The following is a 17,872-nucleotide window of genomic DNA, read 5'->3' as shown; positions in this document are numbered from 1 at the left end:
GTGAGGATGGCTTCAGAGACACGCCAATCTCAGGACTCTAATGACCTCATAGGCAGTGGATGAAGACTCTCTGATTTGACCTTGAAAAACATTTGCATTTTCTCCAAACTCTGGTGGCATTGTCAATGCAACTTCTAGCTGCTCAAAGGAGGGGCAGAGGCTGAAATATATATATATATAATATATATTTATGGAACATGTGTGTGTTTCCCTGTGACTAACTGCTTTTATTTGCTTCTTAATCAACTTTTCATTCTTTTATCCACAGACAACCCATTGAGTCTGTGCAAGGCCCTTTGACACGTTTTCTTTACTTCTTTATCCTTTGAACAATATCCGAGTTTGTCACCATTGTGTAGCTCTTGGAGGTGATTGTTCTCCTCTCTAGTGCAGTGACTTACCTTTGTCTGCTAGCCAGGATAAGAAAAAAAGGTCAAAGGGAAGATGGCAGTCAATCTATAGTACTTCTCCAGATTCATCTGTCACCGAGGAATGACCTGACTCTGCTCTTCCTATTCAGAGGCATAGACACCTTCCACCTCAAACCTAGAAATGTTCTACTTTCTTACCAGAGTAAATGTGGTCCTGGACTATGTCAGATAAATCTGGGATTCACAATAGCTCAGGGCTGGGCCATGGAGTTTGCCTTTACTTTCCTGTTATTGTAGTTATTTATAAACTCCACTTGAGATTGGATCTTTGAGTGTAGAGCATGAGCATGTTTAAAATCTGCTCCAGAAAAATGTTGATGCAGGTGCTGGAAGATGCTGTATTAACTGCTTGCTGGTATCACCTGAAATCTTTCTCACACTCACAGTTCAAGCTGCACTCAGACCAAGGAAACCAGTCTCCAGAGGTGGGTTGGAGGCATTGGCCCCGAGATTGCAGTGTGTAATGGTGCTGGAGAAACTAGAACTTCATCCCACCATGAAGGAAGGTTATGATTACCATTCAAACAGGACCCAAAGGACTTTCGACTTATTGAAGAAATCCATGATAATTCCTGACACATTTCCATATTATAAAGAAACAGAGCAGGCACTCTCTGTTGCTTATAAATATAATTTATTAACTGTTTAAAAATTCTTTCTTACATTTTGTACATGTTGGCTGACAGAATAAATGCAGGCAATTTACAAACCAAGGGGACTGCAGGAAAATTGGGTGAGGCAACTGGGGAGAGAAGAGAGGCACACCCAAAGCTGGTATCCCTCACCTCCACCACACAGCAAGGCGATGAGCAGAATGCTGGCAAGCACTCCTCTGCCACCAGGGATCATTAGAAAAAGAATTGCATAGAAGATACAGCAAGACAGAATTCAATAACAAAGGAGTGTTCCATGTCTAAGCCAAGGTTGTGTTGTTTTTGCTAAAAAAAAAAAAAAAAAAAAATAAAGAAAGAAAAACTGACAAAGCATAAAATTTCAACCTGATACTTATGAAGTTGAGCTGGTCCAAAGAAGACAGCCCAAGGGTGACCCAGTCTTTCTTTAGCAGAAAGCTGAGGGTTGTTTTCTGATGAATATTGGTTTTCATCTTTAGAACAAAGAGGAAGGTTACTGGTTCCCTACAGCTCAATATTAAGCTCAATACACATAATACTGTGACATCCAACACACACGCAAGTGCACACACACAGTGATAATATTCCCTGCAACTTGGCTAAACACATTGGCTGGAGGGTGAGGTCATCACTACCCATTGTAGGTCTAGGAAAAAAGTGAAAGAAGGAATGCAAGTCATTTGTTCAACTGACTCCTCTTTCTTTTCCAAGATCTGAAGAAAAATATGAGAATCCATATGTGTACAGTTATTGGTCCTAATAATGACTGTAGGAACACAAAAACGGCAAAGGCATCTTTCTACTGGCTGTAGATTCCTTGTTTTGTATGCTGTCTTAAAACTGGTTTAACATCCAGCATAGAGCTCGGCATGATGCTTTGATGTCACCACTTCATAGTGCTGAGTGAAGATCAAAGGCCAAGAGCTCATCACCCTTAGGCTGCTGATCAGTACAACCAGCCCACAGTTCACAGTCACCACTGCTGGGTGTCATCAGGCTCCATGGCATTAGGCCTTTGGTATATATAGATGACAAAGGGATTAAGCTTTTTAAAATGAGCCCAACAGTACTGTTGCCTGAAATTTATGATTCGGCCATAGCACGAATTCTCAAATAATATAGAAAAAGCTGTTGTGCCATAGCAAATAGCATGGTTGGTGGACAGCTGATTATATCTCACACGCTCCCCAGTTTTCTATTGAACAACCAGTGGGTTGAGCCATGACTGTCCAATATATGTCAGGGACTTCCAATTTAATGTTTTGGAAGTTCCTGGGATAGATCCCTTCAGTATATAGTTCAGTATACTGAAGACTTTCAGGTAGCATCTTACATCCCATTGGGTTTGCCTGCTATTATGTTTATGGAGCGTGTTTGTCCTGAGGATACCTCCCCAACCACATTTACATAGGCTTCTGGCAGAAAATACCTTTGGTTGAATGAGCCACATTAATACCCCACCACAGCTCAATAAAGGAAACAGTCAAGCCCACTGGACTTTCTGAAAACTATCACAGTAAGTTTTCAGAAAAAAAGGATGGGTGGCAACCATCTGTCCAATAATACCAAAGGATCCATAGCTGCATTGTTAGTTTGAAGAGATACTCCACCCAGGTACATGCAGGCCATCTCCACTCTTAAAAAAATGAGCTTAATTGTCAAGATTTGGAAACATTTATATAGCCTACATGACCATAAACTTAAATTAGTATTGGTTATAATGTATATATTCCCCATAGTCCCCATTCCATCAAAAACATTATAGGGGAGCTGTCAAGGTGATAAGCAGAGGTGACACAAATGGATCTCTTGGGGGCAGAGAAATGGCATTTTGTTGTACAGAACTAGAGTTATAAGGTTTTCAGTCAATGTCAGCTCAGTATACTTAAAAATACAAAAGCAATACAAAACTAAAGGAATAAGATAGTTGGTCCCACGAGGCACTCGGAAGGCAAAACCAGTTTTATTAACGAGATAATAATAAAAATATTTTTCCTTTTGGGTCTATAAAATAAGATGCTCATTGGCCATTATCATCTTTACAAGTGACTGGTTTGAACAATGATGTTCTGATTAGCAAAGCTTCTCAAAAAAGATGTATCAAGCCTCATTCCACCCCCACTGTGTTTCTACAGCCCTCCTTTCTACTACTGGCCTTGGACTCACACCAACATTGCCCTATGAATGGATTTCTTGTCCAGAGCAATTGCTCAGCTCGAACGAGCTCACGTTCATCTTGGAGACTCAAACAAGCAAACCTTTCTGCTTTCATCACACCTTCTTCAGTTGGTTCTACCTTGCACAGTCCCAGAGCATGGACTGGAGGGACGGATGGATTCTGGGACAGAACATCAATCTTAGAAGCTCCTGCATCCTGTGACTATGGAGGTGGGAATGACCCTAGTGTACAGCTGCCAAGTCCTCAACAAAGAGGCGTGAAGATGTAAAACAAGAGCCTGCCTGCTTTTCTCCAGAAGTGGCGCGTCCAGATCCCATCCTCTGAATGTTCCCTTTTCAACTTATTTTAGGAAAAATGTCTTTAAAACTGAATGTCTAGTATCTGGACTCTAGAAATCTAGAGGACCCTAAATGTAGTCATTGTGACTTTTCCCTAAAGAAAAGTCTCTACTCTTTGATAGTGGAATGATTAAAAACTATAGAATCATAGCATAAATAAAAATAGCTAATGATACAGTTTGATCCTGGATCGCTCATCCTCCAAAGGATCTTTTCCTTAAAGAGATGAAAATTTGCTCAGGTGAAGATGGAGCCTTTGTATAGCAGAGGTAATGTGTCTGCTTTGAAGATGTTTGGCGTTAGTTCCTTGACACATGCTTGTTGTCACCTTGTACTCAGCTATCAAGTCAATTTGAATTAACGTCATGAGGAAAAAAATGAGAACATGAAACCTCTGCCTTTACATTCATAATCTCAGAAGATCAGCATGATCTGAAGGTTATTCTTCTTAATCAACAGCCACAATTTCCCTTTCCATAGACACAGGATTCTCATTTACAAATACAAAGCTTTGCAAAGCAGAGGTAATGGTACATGTTTAATGTTTCAGCACTGGAGAACCCATGGAAATAAGATAATGGATTTGAGGCTGACCTGGGGTACCTAGCAAGAATATATCTCAAAACCCTCAAGGAGATGCCGTGTGTGTGTGTGTGTGTGTGTGTGTGTGTGTGTGTGTGTGTGTGTGTGTAGTTGTGGGATGGGGGGTACCTACTTAATGAATACAGTTTATGTTTCTAAAAGGTTGTATTTTGGAACTAAAAGATTTCAAATATGCAAAGCCCAATGGGATTCTTAAATAAAAAAGACAACTTTCAACCACTTATAGAGATTTAATATGTCTGTTACAAGAAAGTAACTTAAGATATGTATGAACAAGTAGATGATGTACTCATAAAATTTTGAAATGGGTTATTTAACTGAATGAATATTAGAATAAGGAAAGTAAACACTTGAAAGGAAAATCTCCCCATGTCTATTTGTCACAAATCTCTTGCCTAACTCTGTAGGTACTTAATCGCTTTGACAACTTTCAGTAAGCTATATATGAAGGCAAGTAACTATGTAGTGGGCCACTAGATGGCACCAAACACAAATGATGAGTTTTTCTATCCAAGGGCATCAAGCACTGCTTTCCTCAGGCTGTGTGGAAGGTGGACATGCCACAGAGGTGACAATGTTGCTCCCTCTGAAATGAGCTGTGGCAGGTGAACCTTTTATGTTGGAGAGCAGTGATCTAACAACTATTACTTTCCTCCAGAGGAAAATACCACACATATATGTTCTAGTTCGGAAACTGTCATTCACATGATAGAAAGTAGTTTTATGACAAATGAGTACCTCATAAGAGATCAGTCATTCTTCCTATTCCTGTTGTGAGAAACTGAATAAAAAAGCAAGTATCTCTAAATACTTGAACAAGAGGACCCTCAAAAGCATCAACAATGTTTTGCTTATATTCAAAATTTCTGTTGGTGATTTAGCAGTTTTTAGGATAGATTAACCAGAATGGTAACACATTTTCTCCTCTCTACTTTTCACAAAGCATTGAAGTTATAGAAACATCCAGGCCAGATGTCTAGGTCTTGATTTCTATGATTCCCAAATCCCGATACTGAAGAAGAATCTTCATATTTGTTTCAAGAGGCAGCAGTGGACAACTCTTTCTTCTTGTTGCTTTTTAAGAATATCTGTCTAAATTCTTAAATGTTAAAACAATTCCTTGTTATAGACATCAGCCACTGAACTTGTTTAGGAGTAAAATATTCCCCTTGAACCAGGAGTTTTACATATGAATATTCAAATGGTTAGAGAATGAAATTGTAGACTACATGTCTAAAAGAGAAGATAAATAGCACGAATGACGAGCCTCCACAGCCGTATCCACAGTTCTTTAATGACTAAGACGAAAGAGTCAGAGGATATGAAGAACTAACAGGAACAGGAGAGGAAATGGGCAAAATGACTTCTAATTGGAATTTATTCTGCATACTGGATACTTTCCACCCCAGAGTAAGCCACAGTAATATTTTGAAGGCTCTGGTTTAAGGACATGGGGGTTCCCTGTTTGTCTAACTGTGACTGGGGCTGCTATGTTTTCATTCTCTGTCTGCTGAATGGAGGTCCCATGTTAAAAGAAACAGTGATGGTTCTAAGGAAACTCAGAGTTTCCACAACTAACATTTTGTGGAATAAAAGAGCTAATTAAACTCTGTAAATACAATTGAATATTATTAAAGCAAAGATTAATGAAAGAAGAAAAAAATGTTCCGATTCCTTCAGCTGCGTGGGTATTTTGTAGAAATGGTCATGAGATCCAGAGATCAATACATGAGTAAAGTAGATTTACAACTAGTTGGAAGGCTGGAATGTAGTCTTCCACCCACAGAGGACAAGACAATGATAATAAAAGGATGTCATCTTCAGTGAACAGCATCATGCAACCATGACACAAAGACAAGAGAGCCAAACAAATATATGCATGTTGAAGTAATCTCCTTTTCAAGTCAATACTGCCTGAAAGATGCAATGTATTCCAGCAAAAGGCTGACTGGATGAATGGTCCAGGCTAGAGTCTCTTATAATCTTCAAATTGATGAATAAGACTGATAGCATCACAATGGGTTTAGCATTCTGGAATATTGAGATGATCAGATCTCACTCCATAGTTTACAGATAAGTCAAATGAGCTACAGTGAATTTCAGAGTTTTCCCCAAGGACACATGCCCAGCGACCAACTCCAGAATGATAATTGGCTCCCTGATTCCTAATTCAGGAACTATTGCCCACAAACCACACTACCTCACAGATATATAGCCACAAGATTAAATGAGCTTTACATAGAGAACACTCCTTAGGATAAGACCCAGAACAGAAAGACTGCCTGAGCAAGCTGTGAGAGCAGACATAGCCAGTGAGCATTTCAGTCTCCACCACCACAGAATGGTAGATCAAAGGTTAAGGAAGCAAAGCCTATTGAACTAAATTGGTGACCACGCCCACCTCTTTACGCAAGAGAGGGAGGCAGGTCTAGTCAACATCAAATACTAACAGTATTGCTAACTAAAACAAAAGAAAATCTTTTTACTAGAATATTTGTAATAATCATCAATAACAATGGTACTATTTTTAAAAAACACTTGAAATTGCATATTACAAACACATGTGGTACTGAAATGCTTGTGTGGAGGTACATGATCACTGTCTTCCCTGCAATGGTACTGCTCTGTTCCCAAAGGATACCAATTGGGTTCCCACATGGCACAAGGAATCTTAGTAATGTCTCCTTTTAGAGTCTCCACTTCCCTGATACAAATGCCAACACTGGTCCGACAAGTTTCAGAAACAGAACACTGATGGGGGTGATCTGAGACACTGGATGTACATGATTTGTAGCAAAAGTCTGTGAGTTCTCTGTAAATTACTAATCTGAAATAGACTCAACAAACCGTCCACAGCTTCAACTTCAAATGATTGGAACAAAAATAGAACAAGCCATGGACAGTGTCTGTATCCCTGTCCAATTTGATGTAAACAACGTTTGTAGAAATTGGGTTTGTTAAGAAAGTTTATCCATACATCTGGATAGCAATAAAAAGCGTTTCCTAGGAAACTGTAAGATCCTGTACCATACAGCATACAGCCCAACGAAGAGAAAATTAGATTGATTTCTAAATTCAAGGTACAAATTTACACAATTTTTCTTAACTCCCATGGTGGTGCTGTCCGAATGAAGTGGGCATGTACCTTGGTGGTTGTATCTGTCCCCCACCTTTCCTGCTGCCATCTTGCCTGAAACACGCCTTGGTCCCATCTGGATTTCCTCCTCAGATGTGGTTCCCCTGGACACAGACTCCCTGTGTAATTTTGTCCCTCAATTTCAGTTCCAGTATGGTCAATACTGCCCTTCTGCTGCTAAGGACACTACTGTTTCGTGTCTTCCCATTTCTTCCAGAACAGCTGCCAGCATGCTCAGGTTTCCATCCGGGAAGTTTTGTGCTTCCCAAAGATCCAGGATCACACCAGTTGGGCTCGATTTGGTGGCAAAGTAATTCAAGTACCTGCAATTAAGAATGGGAAAATATGCTAAAAGGTGTGATTTCCAGGTCTATTTACAAGTATTATTTTCTCCTCTGCTTCTGGGCTAAACCCATCTTTCTTGAAATATTTTGGTCTCACTATAGATTGTAGTGAGCCTTACTAAATGAATGCTCTATACTTAATTAGATCAGCCCCAGAAAGGACATGTGGCTGTTTAACTTTGTTAACCTCAACTCTGAATAAGATAATTTAAGAGACAATGTGTTGGTGGGTTTTGTCCTAAACAGGAAATCAAAAGGCTTATGTTTTCTGTCCAGTGCAAGCTCTGATGATCTTTGTCAGGTCATGCCACATCTCTTGTTTGGAGGTGACAGCTGCATCTTACAAAGTAGAGGCTCCCAGGGTCTCTTCATAACTTAATAGAAGTGCTGGGTGAGCATGTAAATTATTCAACACACATTACATCTTGTTCAACTGGTGATTATACTTAGGAGCACTTAACACATGAGCTAGACAAAGAGATCATGACTGATACTGATAAATGTCTTGTAACCCAGAACTTCTCTTGGAACTGTTGGAAACTCATGGTACAAGGTCTAAAGGAGCTTAATGCATACTTTCAGAATAAAAATGTAAACAGATACGTAGTGGGAAGAAAAGAGATGCTGCTTTCTATCTAACTGTTTCCAGTCCTGGAGACCTCTGCCAAATAAAAGCAACAGGTCCAGAAGCCTGAACACACTCACCTGTCCAGGCTGAGTTTATGGGCCAGCATCCTCCAGTCATGGCCTCTCGTCTGGGGGGCATCCAGGCTGCTGCATAGCTTCTGCCGGATAGGGAGAGGGATACTGAAAGCACTTGGTCCTGTGACAGTGGTGATGGTGCTCGCAGGGTCCAGCAGAGGCAAGTCGATGCCGGTAGGCTCCTGGAGGAATGACATAACTTGATTTTCAGAAGACAATTTCAATCCCTGTTGAATCAATCAACATAATGCCGGACTCGTGGTACACTGAGATAGATACGGAGAATGAGTTCTGTTCTCTTCAGGAAGGACAACTTCTTCCTGGCCTGAAAGTAGTGGGTTACTGTGGGCAGTTGGGAAACAGAAGGGGAGCATTTGGAGGTAGTTTTGCATAGCCTGTGTTCCGGGGTCATTGGTCAGGACTGGGCAGGACAGAAAGCTCTGGTGAGATTTCAGGATGGTTCCTTTAATGAGACTCTCCAGGAGAGAAGAGAGGGGATGTCTGTGTTCCAGAAGGTTTAGATGTTAAAATGTTCAACGGGACAGTTATTTCTGAATGAATAAATAGATCTGAGGTGAGGAAGAGCTTCTGGAAACCATGTAACCCTACAGGCAAACCCTGGGTGAACACTTAGGAAACTCCATCCAGCCCTGTAAATGTGACTCTCTTTGGCTCTTGCTTGATAAAATGGGACAAGGCTAAGAGATATCAAATTAAGACAAACTTTTTAAAAAGAAAATGGTAAAAACAGAATATTGCTTTAGGGTAAGCCACTAATGGTGTCATCTAATTGCTGAACTTCCTTGCTTATTTTTTTAAATCCAATTTTAGTAGAGAAAACCATAAATTGGCTCTTAAAATAGTTTCAGCTCATATAACAGCACAAATGCAAAATCTAAATTTCATCATGGGCAAGAGAAACTCTAATCATTTTCTGATCACTTCTGCTGATCTGAAAACAAGAGGAAATGCTGCCTGGGAACCATTAACGCAATAACAGGAAATCTCCTAAATCTGCTTGAAATGTCATCCCTTTTTTAAAGCAGGTAACTCCTTGGTGTGCACAATTAGTTGCTGGAGGATACACTAGTCACAGAGGTTTGGCCATCAAGAAGTCTATGATATCCTGCTAAGTGCTCAGCTTAGGGGTCAAAGCCACTGCTATCAGAGCCCTCAGGTCCAGCCCTGATTCTAATGTCTCTACAGACTTGTCAGTGCTGGAGCTCTGAGGCGCAGGTGGGGTCTCAGCTGGCAGCATCCCAAGTATGGCCCACAGGGTGGCCTGCTTTTTTGGGATCACTGGCCAGTACTGCTTTTTCAACTTCTATAATCCTTCTGGACAGGGCCTGTCAAGCAGTTTGGGGACATTTTAGTCTCTCTCTCTCTCTCTCTCTCTCTCTCTCTCTCTCTCTCTCTCAAATCGCATAATACATACAATAGTGTTGGCTGTGATCAATGTATCAGGGTTCAAAATCCATAGCTTGGCACACAGATGCCTCTGGCTCCTCTGTATTAGCTCTGGCTCCATGGCTAGATTGTGTGGGCTGCAGCTCAGCAGCATCCAACCGGATTAGAAAGCTCTGATGAGACTCACAACCTGCAATTCTTTCCCCCCAGGCACAGAAGCCTGCCAAAAAGCATGAGTTCACAACCTCTAGGGTCACAGGGCTTCAAAAGGCAAGCAGAGAGTCATTGGGGGCATGTAGCAATGCTTATTAGTGGATTCTTGTTTGAGATGTTAGAATTCAAGTGTTGCAACCCTTATATTGGGCACAGCAGTGTGCATGAGTGTATTAGTGTGTGGGAGCAGAGAGGAGTCCCACACTGTTGCCCCAATTTAGAGACTTCACCCAGGATCAAGTCCTGTTATTCGTTTATGGAAAATTGCAATCACAATTAGTCTTTAGGCCTGGAAGGGAAACCTACCAGTTCCTCAAGTACTTCCCCACCTGATTGTCCTCAGATGGCAGGGGAGGTTAGAGTCTGTACAGCGAGGAGGAATCGGCTTGTGCAGCACTGACTCTTGTCCCCAAAGAGTCTCCTTCTCATTGTTGGCCACAGTATCTTTCTACTGTTTGCCTGTTTCCCACTGTGCACTCCAGTCAGACTGTCCTCCTACAGAGCTCACTCATGTGTGCTACTCCCCCCCCCCATTCCTTCACTGAGGGAAGTGTTTAATGTCCTTCCTGTCTCTCACATGAAGTTCCAACCTTCAATTATTGCACGTGTGTGTGTGTGTGTATACATGCATGTGTGTGTGTGTGTGTGTGTGTGTGTGTGTGTGTGTGTATACATGCAGTGTGTGTGTGTGTGTGTGTGTGTGTGTGTGTGTGTGTTTATGTGCATGCATGTGTGTGCCTTTATATAGAGGCCAGAGGACAACTGTGGGTGTCATTCCTTGGGTACTGTCTTTAGATTTTGAGACAGGATTTCTCACTAGTCCATTTCTCCTCAACAAGGCTCGGCTGCCTGTCTATTGAGCCCAGGGAGCCCAGGGATTCTCTGTCTCTTCTTCTCCGCAGTGCTGGGGTTATTGGTGCATGGTGTACCATGTCTGGATTTTTTTTTTAAACATGAGTTCTAGAGATCAAATCAGATCCTTGCACTTTATCAACTGAGCCATTTCCCCAATCCTAATATGCTGTGGATATTGATCTGTATAAATAAAATGCTGATTGGCCAGTAGCCAGGCAGGAAGTATAGGTGGGACAAGGAGAGAGGAGAATTCTGGGAAGTGGAAGGCGAAGGCAGAGAGATATGGCCAGCTGCTGCCATGACAAGATGTAAGGTACTGGTAAGCCACGAGCCATGTGGCAAAGTATAGATTAATAGAAATGGGCTAAATATAAGAGTAAGAGCTAGACAATGGTAGGCCTGAGCTAATGGCCAAGCAGTTTAAATAATATGAATGTCTGTGTGTTTATTGTATAAGTGGGTTGTTGGACTAATAGGGCTTGGCAGGGGCTGGAGAGAAGCTCTCCATCTACACTAATATTTTAACATGTGTTTAACTGTGTATGTTTAATAGTCTACCTTCATACAAGCATGGAGGGTGAAGTGATCAAATCTCACCACTCTTTTTTAACCCCTACTTTTTCCAATCTCCAGTTCTTATTATTCCACTTTCAGCTCAGTGTTTTGTTGTTCTTTGTTTGAGAGAGAGAAAGAGGAACACACACACACACACACACACACACACACACACACACACACACACGGAGATTTGCTCTTCTTGGTTTGGCCCATTTTACTTAATGACCTCCATCCAGTTCTAGCCATTTCACAGCAAATTACAGGATCTCATTATTCTTTATGACTGAGTAATACTCCATTGTTATACATAGCATATTTATTTTGTTGATTTTGCCTGGGTTGAATCTGTGACTTAACTATTGTGAACTGTGCTGCATACATAAAAGTATGTAGCCATGTTTGATCGGGCATGCTGGTTTAATCTCCTCTCATTCTGTACTTAGAATTGGGCCAGCTGGGTCATACAGTGGCCCGTTGTTACTATTTTCAGCCACCTTTATAATGACTGTACTAATTTACATTCCCGTCAACAGCATGAGAGCCCCTTTTCACCACATGCTCATTAGCATTTGCTGTTTGTCACTTTGATCATAGCCCTCATAACTGGGGTGAGTGACATCACACAGTGATTTTGATTTGTATTCCCTGATGGCCAACTTAGCACGTTGTTTGCATGTTTGTTGGCTGTTCGTATTCTTCTGAGAAGTGTCTTTGTCAGAATTTTCTCATTTTAAAACTTAAAGTAATTTCTTTAGTTCCTGATATTTTCTGGACAAGAACCTGTCACCTTTAAAGCTAGCATGTGTTTTCTCCCATTCTGCAGCCAACCCTTCACCTGTGGAATATTTCCTTTGCTGCGCAAAAGCTTTGTAATTGGAGGTGATCCTAGCTGTCCATTTTTGCTCTATTTCCTGTGCTTTTGGCCTTCTCTCCAGAAAATCATCACCTTTACAAAGGTTTCAACATGTTTTCACCGTGTTTTCTTCCAGTAGTTTCAAGGTTTCAGGTTTAAATGCTTAGGTTTTGATCTAGTTTAGGATGAGGAAGATTATGTCTCACTCAGTCTTCTTCATGGGTTGAGTTTACCCAACATCATTTATTGAGAGGCTGTTATCATTCCAATGTGCATCTTTGGTGCCTCTGTTAAGAAGTATCTGGGTATAAATGCATGGATTTATCTCTGGGATGCAATATGTTTGATTGGTTTATGTGTCTGTTTGTATGCTGATATTGTATTGTTTGGGCTTCTATGATTGCACAGTACATATTAAAATCAGGTATTGTGATGCCCCCAGATTTGCTGTTTTCACTCAGACTGCTTTCGGTACTTTAAAAATTTATTTTTTTTAATCCTTATGAATTTCAGGGTTGTGTTGAACCTGAAGACTACTTTGGGTAGTATAGCCATTTTAAAAACATTATTTTTTTTTCTGATCCATGGACATGAGAGTTTTGTCGGTCTTGTATGTGTGTTATTCAGTATCTTTTGTGAGGGCTTTGTGCTTTTCAGTGTAGAGGGTATTACTGCCTCCATTAAGTTTATTCCAAGGTACTTTTTTTCCTTCTGTGGTGACTGTAAACCAGATTGTAGTCATGATTTCTCTCTGCAATTCTTCATTAATGTATAGATAAGCTATTGATTTTTGTAAGTTCTGTATCTGACTACTGAAATTATAAATTATAATACTCTCTGGAGTCTGTTTTTCTGTGGATAAAATCATACCATGAACATAAGGGAGACATTAAATTTTCCTTTCCTATTTGTTTGCCTTTTCCTTTTTTTCTATTGCCAAATTGCTCTGGATAAAACTTCTTGAATTATGCTAGGTAAGAAATGTAAGGGAGGAGATGCCTTCAATTCTTCCCTACTCAGCATGACACAGTTCTGGGTTTACCATACATTCTTTTGTGCTCAAGTATGCTCCTTCTATATACAATCTGTTCAAGTTTTATTTTTTTTAACATGCAGAGTTATTGAATTGTGTTATGCCTTCCTATATCTGAGATGTTTATATACTTTACATCCTACACTCTATCCATCTGATACATGGTATGTAGTTTGCAGGTATTAAGCCATCCTTTAGTTTCGGAGATAAATCCTCTTGATAAGAATTTTGCTGACAATTTTTGTGTCATCTTTGTCCTAGGTATTGGTCCATAGCTATGCGTATGTCTGATTGCCTTCAGTGGCAATGCTGGTGTCATAGAATCAGCTTAGAAAGCTGCCGACTATTGAAAACTGTGACATAGTTTCAGAAGAATTGGTGGTAGTTTTTCTTTAAAAGTTTACTCACTAGTTTTGATTAAACAGTAGGATATATACGCCCTCTGCCTAGGGCAGCATGGAGCCCCAGAGGTGAAGGTGGAAACTGAGCTCTAATTTTTCTTGGAGCAGGGGACCCCTACAATTCTGCTTCCCTTGCTTCACAATCTGACCCCAAGCTTTTCAGGCTGCTATTTTGGTGATACTTGATGGGATTCACTGGCTGTGACTGTCCTGCTTCCTACTCATGCTGCCCCTTCTTGGAGCAGCCCATCACAGCTCACTTGTTCTTTCCTTTAACTCCTTAGGTAAATGCCTCAGCATTTGCCCTAAAGGGCATGTGCAGCAACACTCCTTTTCATTTGTACTGAAGACTCCCTACCTGGAGGCCTTCTGTAGTCTTCAGGTTCGGCACTATGCAAACAGGATAGACTAGGACTTCCTTTGGTCGATTAAATTTCTTGGCAGGCAGAATATTTTATTTGTTGTTTTATTAACAGGTTCCCCTATGGTACTCACCCCACACACTCAGAATTACTGTTTGCTGAAGTGAGAGGAGATACTTTTTTTTAGGGTAGGGGGACCCTGAAACCCATTCCTGAGCTCCACCTGTAGATTAGTGTGCTGTGCTTCCTTCCAACTAAATATGAGTGAAGGCCTGATTCTTCTCATGGGTAAACCCTGAAGGTAAAGAAAGGCCAGTTTAAAGTAGGCATGGATCTCAGGAAGATCTCATACACTCAGCTTATTTTGTTGAGTAAGGAGCCATTATATGGACATTGTCCTAAGTCCTAACCTGGCTACTCTGCCTGTATCATTCTGTGTCTATGAAACAAGCTCTGTAATACTCTTATACTGACAGTATATAAATATAAATACCTTTTTAGAGCTTTATTGAGAGAGAGAGGGAGAGAGGGAGAGAGGGAAAGAGAGAGAGAGAGAGAGAGAGAGAGAGAGAGAGAGAGAGAGAGGAAGAGAGACAGAGAGACCTCAGGGGGTAGAAAGAGAGAAGGGCGACAGTATATTTTTATAATACCTTTAAGGGAATGAGAGAAATACATGTATACGTTTACGTTTAAATTTCATGTAGCAATTTCAACTGCCGTTAACTTTTCCTTTACTTCCAAAGTGAAAGTAGAGATTACTCTCACAGAACGTTTATTACAATAATCTTTTATGATACCGGTACCATCTGCTTTTGATGTTATAATTCTCTTAGTTAAACATATGATTTTTTAGCATTAACCAAACATCTGTTCTGGGTGATGACATACATTCCATGCATCACACATGTGCTCTACTACTGGAGTGCATCTCCAGCCACACCTTTAGGTAGATGATACTTTTCTTCTTGTAGACCATGGTAGCCACAAAACCCCTTTACATATTAAGATTTATTGTTTATTTCTATTTAATGCATATGAGTGTTTTGCCTGCATGTATGTATGTATGTGTACCATTTTGTACATGGTGCCCTGGAGTATAGAAAAGAACATTCGATTTTCTGGAATTGGAGTTACAGAGGTTGTGAACTGCAACGTGGGTACTGGAATTACTCGCAGGTCTTCTGTAAAAGCAGCTTAACCAGTGAACCATCTCTGCAATCTGTGGTGTATCTTGTATTTTGTGGAAGGGGCATCTAAGGCTTAGGTATCCCACAGATTGGGGAGGCAATGCTTACTAAAGCCAGTTATTCCACTAACAAGAATGGTGGATATGATTATGTGTCATGGAATAAGTTCTGTTTATGGCACTTCTTAAATCCATATATTGAATTTTCTCAACAGCATAAAAAAATAATAGTATGCTAAGGTTAAGCATAAGGAAATGATAAAGAGGAAGATAATTGGGTACATTCCCACTGAACTATCCACTTGGGAATTCATTGTGATGGGCCTTTGTGTAGAACTAAAATGACATCAAAGTCTAAAACAACATTCCAAGTGTTTCTTCCTTCTTTGTGCCGTATTTTCACTTTGGACAGCATTGTCACCCCAACCCTATCTAAAGAAAGAAAAAGTGAAGTATCTTTCATCATTATTTTCATCTTGACATTCATTCACACCAATATTTTAGGCTTCTAGGCATTTTCCTTCTTAAACTTCTTCTCTACAGTTAGACGCTTTTGAGGACCATCTGGTAAAGGAAACATAGAAGAACAGGTGGTGGCTCCTGACAAAACCATGGTGCGTGCCCTGTACAGCCTGGTCTCTGTGGTGGGCAGCAGGTTCTACCCCAGGCTCAAGAGGCCCAGAGTTGTATGATTTTATAAATGATTGCTGGTAAATAACCTGCATTAGTTGATGGCTAGTGGGTAAAAGCAGTATATTCCTAAGAGGACACACCACTATAGGGGGATATGATACTGAAAATAGAACCCCTTAGAACCTGTTAATGTGCCTTGTGATAGAAGGAGCAAGGCTCAGAAGAAAGTAGCCATAAATGAAGCCCTTTCTCTATTTTCTTTACACTTGTGAATCATACTGGACCACTTCTCAGTTTCTGATGAGGACTTGGATCACTGGACTCCCCAGAGCCCACTGTTCATCCTTATAGAGCCTCACATTGCTCCAGCATCAGTACCAGATTCCTACTCCCTCCTCCAAAAACCCAAACTGCATTCAAATGCAAACCACAATGGTGAAACTCAGTGACCCAGAAGTACAAGCAGTAGAGTGTCCTTAATCCCCCAAGTTTTTCCCAGTCTGGTCACCTCTTTCATATCCTCAGTACCTTTGCTTGTCTGTCACGCATGGGCAAATGCCTGGCGCGTGACTGCAGGGCAGGCCTCTGAGCTGTCTGCCAAGTTGCAGAAGCAATAATCTTTTCTGTGTTGGCACCAGAAAGAAGTCCTTAAGTTGTGATCACACTTTGCGAAACTGCCCTTTCTATGTGAGTAGCTAGCAGCCTTGGTGGGGGAGAACTCGGAACAGCTCTCATTTCTTTGTGGCTGCATCTGATCCACCTTTTCAGTGCACAGCAAATGTTCATGCTGAACAGAAAGCATGCATCAAAGGGCCAGACTCCTCACCCCCCTCCAAAATTCCGTAGCCTTTGTTGTCACTGGAGCTGGGTGGTTATTGAACTTTGCAGACCCGCTGGGCCAGGAAAGTGAAAACACCCTCCGAAGCCAGCAGGGGTGGTGCTGTGTGCCTGGGAGATAGGGTAGTGCATCCAAAGGCCCGGCGGTTGCCATGGCACCCTGACACAGAGATCATTCCTTATGAATGTCACTGAGGTCTGTGACTAAAGTTGTTTATGAGTCAAAAGTCTCATGAAACTACAGGAGGAGAGGATGACTGCACCGCACAGGCTGTGGGAAAGAAGATTGGAGCTTCAATGAGCTCACATGCTTCCCCCCACCCCCGCCTCGTTTGCTAAGGAAGAGCATCTTTAAATAGGACATGTGGCGCAAGACAGGCTGAACAGACTGACATTGCAGTCATCACTATGCACAAGACAAAAAAGTATTTTAAATCATACACTGCCGGCTGTAGTTTTCCTGGGCTTTGTGGCTCAGGCAGCAGCATGGAGCTGAGCTCCAAGGGGCCACGAGGGGCAGCTTTCTGACCATTTGGCTTATTCTTCATCCTTTGTTCCTCCAACATGAAGGCTTACCGCTTTTCAAACCATAATCTTTGCATCCAAGGGGACAGATAAGGTCATGGGTACCTCCTCTTTCCTTACAGAGAGGTTTGAAATAACAGCAACTATTGTTACTGATGGAATATGAATGTATAAAAATGCCCAGCTGAGTGTGTGAAAATCACAGCAGAGAAAGGCAAAAGTAACAGCTATGAAGGGTGTGGATTTTCATCTAGTCCTGGAGTATCTCCTCCACCCTGAGAAAGGACATATCCTCTGATATTTGGAGATGGACGGGAGAGAAAGAAAGGAGGAGACCAAAAGCTTTCTCCTTTCAATGTGGAGAAAATTGGAGCAGCAGGCACCCTTTCCTTCATACCACTCAGCAGCACACTGCTATGACAAAATGACAGAAGTCCCTTTGAGAGACAGGCAGAGCAGTTGAAAGATTCTGGTGGAAAGTGCCATGTGCATGCCACTAAAACCTCCATTTGAAGTCCAGATCTCATTGTGTTTATCTCTTAGTGTTTTAAAAGGTGGTCTTACTAGTGGCCATGGCTGGCCTGCAACTCACGATTTAGGCCAAGCTGGCCTTGGGTTTGCAGTAAATCTCTGGAGTGTTGGGG

The 17,872-nt window shown here is 41.3% G+C and overlaps 1 protein-coding gene across 2 annotated transcripts in view; it reads right to left on the bottom strand.

Moving 5' to 3' along the window:
- Positions 1-1,410: 1,410 nt before the first annotated feature.
- The window catches only part of Unc5c (unc-5 netrin receptor C), a 361,607-nt gene continuing 345,145 nt past the window's right edge, over positions 1,411-17,872 (bottom strand). For both annotated transcript variants that reach the window (XM_036189838.1, XM_036189839.1), the window contains 2 exons: positions 8,369-8,547; positions 1,411-7,642 (listed from right to left, as the gene is read on the bottom strand). In XM_036189838.1, coding sequence (XP_036045731.1) covers positions 7,477-7,642; positions 8,369-8,547 — 345 coding nt within the window. In that variant the 3' untranslated portion in view covers positions 1,411-7,476. The remainder of the gene's footprint in view (positions 7,643-8,368; positions 8,548-17,872) is intronic.

The sequence above is a fragment of the Onychomys torridus genome, chromosome 6, assembly GCF_903995425.1.
Source record: "Onychomys torridus chromosome 6, mOncTor1.1, whole genome shotgun sequence".
Lineage (NCBI taxonomy): Eukaryota > Metazoa > Chordata > Mammalia > Rodentia > Cricetidae > Onychomys > Onychomys torridus.
The sequence above is the reverse complement of the archived record's forward strand: the minus strand, read 5'-3'. Positions and strand labels throughout refer to the sequence as shown.